We start from the raw sequence: 10,304 nt of genomic DNA on the forward strand, positions 1-10,304 counted from the left end.
TTTCCCATTTCACGTACATGGAACAGAATCTGTAAACAGACGTTTTACAGATACACTACAAGCACTGTTGATAAATGCAACATTAAATCTTCTCTAGCAATGTTTTTAGTGACACCAATGGGAATCTGAGATGATATTGGTTAGAAGAAAATAATTCTATAAGTTTCACCCTCTTTCTGTGGTGTAGACAGCTTTTAGGGGGCAAAATACTGAATTGAAGGGGGGCAATATTGAAGGATGAGAAATAAAGGCAACTACTACCATTTTCAGTTCTCTCTGTTTGTCCCAGAGTTATTCATGAAATTCTGCATAGGTAAAAAGGTTAAAAACAAAACACAGGAAAATTAAATAGTTGGTGGATCAATTAAATGTTTTTTTTTTATAGATATTCAAAACTATTACATTTGATTGACTGATGTCCTAATTGTGTTTTTTTTTTTCTGGATCAAACATAATCTTATATCCCTAGGTCAATTGATACCTGAAATCCAGGATATTGGAAAAATAGACACAAATTACTATCACTATCCACTTTCATGTGACACAGACACAGTGTGCATACTATAGACCTACACAATGGCTCTCTCACCTTAGTTAAGCAGTGACTACCAGGTGAGCATTACAGGCAGCTGAGTGGCACTTACAAAGGAGCGGTTACCATGGCTACTCAATTCATTGATTATAGTGTTATCCCTGGATTCATCTGGACCATAAGCATGAATAAACAACTAGAAAAACGCCCAATACAAATAAAGCACACTATCCTGTGACAGATTATACCAAAGCATGTTTATCTTCTAAAACAATATAGCTGTGCTACATTGATTACAACTTTTCTTTAAATTCTCTGTGATTCATCCAGGGATTCACATTGATTTAACCCAAAGTGGATTAGGCAAGAACACTGTCTGCTTCACATTCAGTTTCTGAATTTGTATAGGTTTTCATAGTCCAAATTCCAAGCCTAACAATACTAGCAGATACCTTCAAACAAAAGTAAAAAAGAATCTAAATTGAAAAGTAATGATTCTTCCTCGTGCATAAACAGGAAAGCATTAAAGGGAATGTAGTGTCCTGGGTGGTAAAGTGGTGGAAATGTCTTTTTCAGATTTAATCAACTAGCAATTGCATCACTTCCTGAATTACAAAGATTCAAAACAATACTGAAAGCGATCACTCACCTCATAAGATCATATTCATGTTTTTTATAGGAGTCATCTAAGTTTTTTTCTGGAAGCATAGCCCTTGTGCATGTATATGGTAAGAATGAAGGAAATTCCATAACAATTAAGACTGAAGGGAAAATTGATTAAAAAATATTGACAATAATCCAAAATGGTGCATTTCAATATCTGGTCTAATGTTTAAGAATCCATTAATTTTTAAGGTCCAGCTGTCTCACTGAGGAATGCTTTGTGCACATTTCCCCAAGACACTGAAAGGGAGAGAAAAATAGAGGAGAAAAATTACATGTTTCCTAAGGCACTGACATTAAGAGCAGATCATTGTGATGAAAACTAATTCTGTGGAGAAAAATAACTGCCTATCAATCATAACTACTTCTCATTCCACTGAAGACCAATCTTTGCATTCCTATCAATCAGCCTTGCCTTGTCAGGTAAGCTGACGGACATGGCTTAATAAAAAAATGCATAAAAAAACAGCTGTATTTATATTAAACTAATCTCATTCCCTCCATAAGAGAAGGTCAAAGTAGATTACTTCTATGGTTCCTGGAAATGCAAAACAAAATACCCTGTTGGAAATATAATATTTAACCATTATTATTTAAACACAAACTATATGGAAGAAAAATAAAAAACTCTCTCATTACAACATTAGTACCACAGAGTATACATTGTGGAAAACAATACAATATGCACAGATGTCAGAAATGTTTAAATACAAGACACCATGATGCCTTGGTGTCTTGAATATATTTATAAACCTCTGGCACTATATTTAAATGGATTTGCCCATGCACTATTGCAGGATTTAAGAATCCAGTCATGAATAATTTTTCATGAAATAATCTCATTTGTAGCAGTAAATTCCTTGGCATTGTCTTTGTCCAATTGCAGGCACAGGGCATTAATCACTGATCAGCACTTGCTGTGATTAATTATATTTCCAGGACAAGAAGGGCCACAGGTGGACATTTGAGGGCCTCTGAGGGCCCCAGGTGGCAACATTATGATTTCCTAGCAGCATTAACAAGTGTCATATCTGATTAAAAAGGGTATTAATAACTTCCACATTAAAACAGTTTTTTACATGTTCTATATATGCAATAATTGTTGGGTGGGGGAGCTTAAGTAAACAGTAAGGCTTCTGGGATCATGACTTTCTGGGTACAACCACTGTGGCAAGGACGGTAGGACCTCAATTCTATTTGAGCATACACCCAGCGTAGAGTCATAGGTTTAACTAGCATATGAAAAAAAGCTCCTCAATTAAAAGAGCAAAGAAAGCCTGATTTCAGTTCAGTCTTAAAACACATTTCTCGAGTGAGGGCTGTTGGCTGTAGTGATTTAATCATTTTTGTGAATGACTAAGGTGGTTAAAAATGGCTAGGGGTTCAAGTTATTTTACATCTCACATTTATGGTGGCAATATCAGAAAGGTGAATTCTCAGCTGTATAGGTAGACTGTCCAGCTTTTCAAAAACTTCAATGGAAATTCCATAAAATCTAAACATATGAACCACTTAGGACTGGAGATTTTAGGAAATAGAACATTATTAAAGGCCATCAAAGAAAGAACACTAACAGTGTTATATGATAAATGTGTAGACGTAGAATTATATTTATTATTTCCAAAGGGTACTCAGTATTTACTATGAAAAAAGGGTGTTTTATGTACAAATAGCATTTAAATCTCACTGGTAGAAACAAAGCCAATGAAACACAGCAATACATTTTGTTTTGTATGAAACATATACAATCAAGAGATAGGTCTTTAAAAATCAAATGAACTTCACAAGCACAAAACCTATTTCCCCTGCACTTTGAATTGATAGTTCATGGCCTGTGTTATCACTGAAAGGTTTAATATATTATATGCTGATCTGTGTAGCTGGATACAGCTGCATTTCTAGAAAAATCAGCATCTAACTTTTCCAAAGAATTACCTTTTTCTTTTCCCCTGTATGATTAGTAACTGCCCCACTGTCCCACTTCACAGAATGCAGAAACTGTATGAACTGCAATTTAGCTTCCTGTTTAATAATTACAACCAAACGGCTGCAATGTGGGGCTTACATCAAGCAGGCATTAACATTCATATGGCTCTATGCAAGAAAATACTAGGAAAACCTGCTGTGAACCAGCACACAGCTAAAGTCATCATGCGTTTACATGAACATGAATACATGCCATTCAGGAAGCAATATTATACTAACGCTTTTCATGCTCTTCACTTACTGTACTTGTGTAAATTGTAAATTGGAATTTGTAAAATGTATTATTTTGTATTGCTATGTTTTAGTTCAATTGAATTTGTATTGATTTGATGCCTTGTACTTAACTGTATTTTGCACTTTGCACTTTGTTTGCACTTATGTTGTAAGTCGCCCTGGATAAGGGCATCTGCCAAGAAATAAAAATAAATAAATAAATAAATAAATAATAATAATGATAATAATAATAATAATAATAATAATAATAATAGAATTTGAATTAAAAGGATTGTTTTGTTTTAAGGTAATCAAGATCAATGGCACTCCCCCGCACAGTATTGTGCCTGGAATCCACACAGAACAGGGTGTATCAGACAGTAAGGAAGATGTTCCTGATTCTGACATCGTCTAAGGTGTCTTCAGAGTGCTCTTTGATAAGGTGATTTTAAATAAGGCACGAGTAAGACAAGATCTCCCTCTCTCAGACCTTCAGGCTAGAAATGATCTTGAGCAGTCTTTTATTCGCACTGCAAGGGGAATCATTAGCAAACAATTGGAGCTATGAAACAGCTCCAGTTTCATACCTAGAGGTATATCAATAACTTAGATTGCATTTCAAAATACAAGCCTTTGTGTTCATATATACAAGATATGATTTGGTTTCATACTGAATAGAGGCAGCACACTAAAACAGACAATAAAAGCTATAAATTACCAAAAAATGTGCCGCAAACAACTTGCACGTGACAGTCTGCAGCGGGCAGGTGTGTTTACTGCTGCACTCCGCAGGGCCTGAATTTTCTATAAACATGATAGTGGCCTTTCCAGACAGAACTGAATCCACTGCAAAATGTCTATTTATGGATCTGCAATCACTGAATTTAGCTAACAACAAATGGCACCTCGCTAGACCAGCTATATAATATGCATTCCTTTTGTAGAGTTAGGCACAGGGTAGGGATTATTAAAATTCACTCTGTATCTGAAAATCAGTGCTAAATAAAACATGTTTTCACAACTATAAATCGTAGAAATTCCGGGAACCGCTTCCATCACTTGCTTTTATTGCTGATGAAAGGAGTGTGAAGTAATTACTGCCACTTTAGGCAGATCGCCCAAGACCGTTTGCCTTGCCAGCAGGCATTTGGCCTTACAATTCAGAGCTAACTTGAATTTGTAACCATTATTTTTCTCTGAATGAGATAGTACTCCCCAGATTCTGAGAAGATTGATTCATCTGCAGTATTTTAATGCAAATTTAAAGCCAAAAATGGACTGAATACATTACATAATTCACAAATACCCCCAATGGACAATCAGTAAAACTTTAGTACGTTTTGGTATGCATACTAACGAACTGTAGCTGTTAGACATGGATTTTGTTTCTGGGGAGGGATACTGACCTATCAAAATAAATGTTCACTAACAGGTGAACGTTTCAAGGTTAAACAAAGTATACCCATTGCTTTTCCACTTGACAAAAATAATTTTCCCTCAGGAAAAATAAAATAATAACATTTTAGTACTGAATTTTACATTCCTTTAGGCTTTTGAATTGCTATTATTTAAATCTCTAAATATTTCTACATAACAATTTTCTCTGATATGATATTACATGCAATTAAAATCTAAAATTAATTCATCAGAAATTCCATAAAGGTCCCTCTATACAAGTTGTCCATAAACACCACAAATGTAAATGTAACATTGAACTGTCTCCAGAAAAAAACAATACAAAAATGTTGTCCTGAATTTCACATATCCTTGACATTTTTCACTTCAAACTCTATAGCATTTCTGTTAATAAAGGTAAGAAAATTATGTAAAAGGCAGAATAAGATATTTTTTTCTGCTTCTGTTCTGCTCACTTAAAATGCCCACATACTGACATGCACTCTCTTTATGAATGGCACATAATGAGTATATTAATAGTGCTCATCTATACCCATTGCCTTTTCCCCTCCCATTGTATGAGTTTTCAATTTTATTCATGTCTGGAACTTGCTGGATCCAATCATGCAATAATTTCCACATCTGTACTTTTGATGCAGATAAAAGATTTCAGCCCTCAATACCTCAGTTTCATCAGGATATTTCTCAACAGGAAAGTCCATGAACTCTAGTACCTTTGCACATTTTGACTGGAAAGCAGACAAGATTGCAACCAGTCACCAAGCTGTAATTGTTTGATTTTTTGTTTTTGAATACTGAAGCAAAGGATTTCAAATTATATGTATACATGTTTTTACTACAGATTTACTGGATTGATTTACTACATTTACTGGAATGGAAACAGAATTTCCAGAACAGTAAAGTTTTGAACAAAGTCAATAGCCAGTCTGTTCTATCACTATTGCAGAACAAAAATAGTAAAACCACCACCTCCTTCTATAGGTGTCTTGTACCATAATCTTGTGTACCTATTTTATATATATATATATATATATATATATATATATGGTAACACTTTACAATAATGGGTTTTAATTCCTCATGAATTCCGATAGTGTGTGAAGACATGATATATACTGTATATATATATATATATATGTATATATATATATATATGTATATATATATATGTATATATGTACGTATATATACGTATATGTATATATATATATATGTATATATATATATATATATATATATATATATATATATATACGTATATATATATAAAATGCATTTTAATTCCCTAACACACTGACCCATTTACAATTATGTAAAAACACACTTTCCAAATGACTTTGGAATACTATACTGCTGTAATGTACATGAGTATTATAATGTACATATCATAAGAATCTCCTGAAAATGTCTGGTCTCTGATTATATTATTTCCCAATCGTGGAATGTTCTGGCTGCCTGGAAGCACCTGCGTTCCCGGAGAACATTCTATTCTGGTAAACAAGCTGGCAGCGATAGAAAGTATTTTGCAATCCAGAGGAAATATAAATGGGATTCTTGTCTTAATGAGGGAAAGCTGTTACAAGAGGACAGGTTCGAATATACATCAATATGTGGTATGTACTGTAGTATGCTGTACTATAATATATAATAGCACAGAAGCAAATCCAAAATTCTAACAATTTTATAAATGTACCTATTATTCTTTTTAAACCTATAAAAACTTTTGCAAAAAATTAAAGCTATCATTTGATAAATGGAAATTCAGTAATTAAGTGTATTTTCTATAAATGTGAAGCAAGGTTTTTTTTTCACACAGATTTATAAAAAAAAATGAAGATGCATCTTAGTTTTGTTTTTTCTTCCTCAAGTTTCACAAACTCTACTCATAAAGCCTATATCTGGATGGAGGCTCAAATAAAACTATATGTTGGACTTCCCCAGGTCTCCAGTAGCAGTGGTTCTTGTGGTGTCAGGACTCTGTCTTGCAGATGAGACCTTTACTATGGACAAGGAGAAAGGTGAGTCCTTCACAGCAAACTGGCAATCCATTCATCGGAACAGGTTCTGAAAAATCTGCTCCAAACGCAGCAACTTTATCCATCACTTATTACTGTAGTTTAACAGGATACATTAGAAGTAGTGAAGAAGGGGGAGAGAAGAAAACATTTGCATGTATGTTAATTTAATAATATTAGTGTACATGCTGCATACACCTTTAAACATTATCTCCACTTTCAGTCTAATTATTACTCTGCAGTGTAAGAATATAATATTATGGTAACAAGCTACATTTTTGCTTTTGTATAGCTCAGGCATGAAATACAATTATTATCCTGATTATTTTAAGAGCAGTTTAATGGAAGCTTGTAGTAAATGACACATGGATTTATTTATGTATTTATTTATTTGTAAAGTTGTTACTGAAAGCTTATGAGTATAATACCTGAACTGATGTAGTTCCTATAAGCAACATACTAAAAATCGTGTCATCAGTATAAGAAATGTTCCCAGAATGTTTCGGATTACTAAGGCATTCCTGACAGCACTGAGAATTATATATTGTATGCACAGTCTGCATGTACTTTATATCTTTTGAAATGCCTGTGAAATAAGACTTTTTACCATGCATTGAATTGTACTGAATGTGTTCTATTACACAGCCTATAGAAGCCGACGTATGGTGGGAGGGCTTCTTACTGGCAAAATCCCTTGGCAGGTGTTAGTATCCCTGGGGGGCAGTCAGATTGGAGGTGGGGCACTGATTGGCGACCGCTGGGTGCTGACTGCTGGCAGGAATCTCTTCCACAATAAGAGTCACGAGGCAAGAACCGGGGACCCTCCCAGCATTCCTAAGGTGTACCTGGGCATCACGCACCTCCGTGAAATGGAAGAAAGCTTCAATGAGGCAGAAGTGGCTGAGGTGAGGAAACACAATAGGCCCCATTAAATCTCCCAGTTAAACAGTTAAGTCCAGTGACTGGCAAGGCTGCTTTATTTTCCCTCCAAGGCTTGGTTGTCAATTCACAGGGCTAAGATATTATTCAACAGGGGAAGAAGGGGAACAATTCTTAAGTATTATCTTTATTATACCAGTGTTTGACAATTTGCCACTTTGATTTTTTACTTAATTTAAAAAGCATTAAAAGCAAGAGTGAGGTATAGACTGAAATCCATCCAGGAATCAATAATATACCAACAAAACAATGTAACTACGTGAATATGAATGTGAATATGTTCAGGGAAAGCATCCATTCACAGTGAAACCCAGAAGGATGTTCTCAAATGGTTGAAAACACAACAAAATCTTTGTATTGCTCTTGTATTTTGTAAGTCACCCTGGAAATCGGGGAGGTGATGTTAGGTCTAGACCAGAGTTCAGTTCAACTTTAACTACGAAATCAACAAAAAGGACATGGTACAAAGGGACAAATTAAAGTCCCACTACAAGACAGGGTAGATATTTGTTATATAAATGAGGAAATAGTAAGCACATATTTAAATACATACACAATACTTTAAATAAATCAGCTGTTAAAAAAAAACCTCATAACATTTTATAATAATTGTGAGAAGATTTTTCTTATTTTGTTTCTCAATTAAGATGCTGGGTTGTTGAAAAATGTATCCCAGGGTTATCAGGAACTTCAAAAGCGATCTGTTCTTCAGATGAAACAGATCAAAGCAAATTCAATTAAGTCAATTATTTTATAATTTTCTTCATTAAAAATCACTTTACACATGTGAATGAAATGATTTTTTAATATTTATATATAGAGAGAGCTGAAGGCTGTGTAGGAGTTCTACATTTCTGAATCTGTTCTTCCGATTTTCGATTCATAATTTAATATTAAGGGGTAAAAGTATTTCTATTGCAATATACTTTAAACATCTAACAGTTTGATAAGCAATAGTTAAGCATTAAGTGAGTACATTCTGAACCAGACTTATGAAGGGAAATCCATTTTGCTTTGGTGCAGTTTCATATCCTCAGACCTGGATTGGTTTGAAAACATGTTTTTAGCCAACCTGTTGCCCAATATGTACCATAATGATATGAAGCAAACATCATACTCTATGATCAAATCGTTTTTGATTGACAATAAGAATATCCAGACCTCCATCTAATAGATAGTTAATGGTATGAACTGAAAACAGCAGTCCAGTGCAAGCTGCAGAACTTGTAGGTGACATAAGGTTTATGCATGGAGGAGTGTTTGAATATTCCTTCAGAGAATTTGATTAACCTACTGAAAGGTTACACAAAGCACCTCCTCCATGCTAACAAAGCCAAGGTGGATTCCCAAAATAAATCTGAACATTGTGTATTTTGAGATATGTGTATTTACACAAGAGGACTTGTGTACCATTTCACAATACAGGTGATCCTGCATCCCAGCTTCCAGAACACCTCCGACTGGGACAACGACCTGGCTCTGATCAAGCTGAAGCACAAATTAGCTTTTGAAGGAAACAAGTTGCCCCTTTATCTGCCCGAGAAGGAATACGCTGTGGAGGACACTTACGGAATAGTGGCAGGCTGGGGTTGGGGGGCTTTGCTTAAGAACTCTGAGTTGCTGAAGACCCTGACACTCAGGGTGGCAAACTTCACCATGTGTCAGCAGGAGTTCATCAATCAAAATTGGAATTCCTCTGACAAACAAAAGCTGAAGAGCATACCTGACGTGGACGAGAACATGTTCTGTACTGAGGCCACCAAATACGAAGAGAACGTGTGCTTTGGAGATGCAGGGGCAGGCTTTGTAGTACAGGATCCCGAAAATGGCAAAAAATACCTGGCTGGAATCCTCTCTTTCGACAAGAGCTGCAGGGTGGATAAGTACGCTGTCTACATGAAACTAACAGCATACCTACCCTGGATAATGAGCACCATTGGGCCTCAGTGAGACACCCCACAAAAGCTGAGCACAAGCCATCACCAGCGCCAACGCTTTGCCTCATGTCTCCAAGTGCCTTCGTAATCCCTGCTCAAGAAACACTTCACTGTGAAGTCTGTGCCATTAAAATTCATCTCAGCCTTGCTTCTCTCTGATCTTTCCACATTAATATTCACCATTTGCATGTCTTGTTTCTTAACTTCTAATTTGCATTAGTTTTTAAATATTGAGGATAGCCAGGGTTTAATAAGGGTCACTAAATGCTGTAATCTATCTGAATTAAGTACTGGTTGTAACTAAAAGAACAAAAACAATATAAAATGTTGCTTCCCATGGTTTTTATTATAAGTCCTTACTGATTAAAAGGTGGTCTGGACAGTGTTCTATGTGGAATGCAAAAGCTTAGATAGGATAAGGCTCTCAGAATTTACAGTATACGCTTAAATTACCTAAACACATTAAAGCTTTTAAATCTGATATATATCAGATTTACATTTTTTTTTTACTGACACCACAGTATTCCATTTAGTTCTTCTCACTTCATTGAGATGTGACAATATCCAAACTGCCATACATCTTCTTTTTAATACATTTGGTCT

The 10,304-nt window shown here is 35.1% G+C and overlaps 1 protein-coding gene across 1 annotated transcript; it reads left to right on the forward strand.

The window, feature by feature from the left end:
- Positions 1–6,299: 6,299 nt before the first annotated feature.
- hp (haptoglobin) lies at positions 6,300–9,849 on the forward strand. Its single transcript, XM_066713774.1, has 4 exons — positions 6,300–6,423; positions 6,752–6,828; positions 7,471–7,730; positions 9,190–9,849. The coding sequence occupies exons 1-4, from the start codon at positions 6,419–6,421 to the stop codon at positions 9,712–9,714; spliced, it is 867 nt and encodes a 288-aa protein (XP_066569871.1). The 5' UTR covers positions 6,300–6,418; the 3' UTR covers positions 9,715–9,849.
- Positions 9,850–10,304: the final 455 nt, after the last annotated feature.

The sequence above is a fragment of the Amia ocellicauda genome, chromosome 9, assembly GCF_036373705.1.
Source record: "Amia ocellicauda isolate fAmiCal2 chromosome 9, fAmiCal2.hap1, whole genome shotgun sequence".
Classification (NCBI taxonomy): Eukaryota; Metazoa; Chordata; class Actinopteri; order Amiiformes; family Amiidae; genus Amia; species Amia ocellicauda.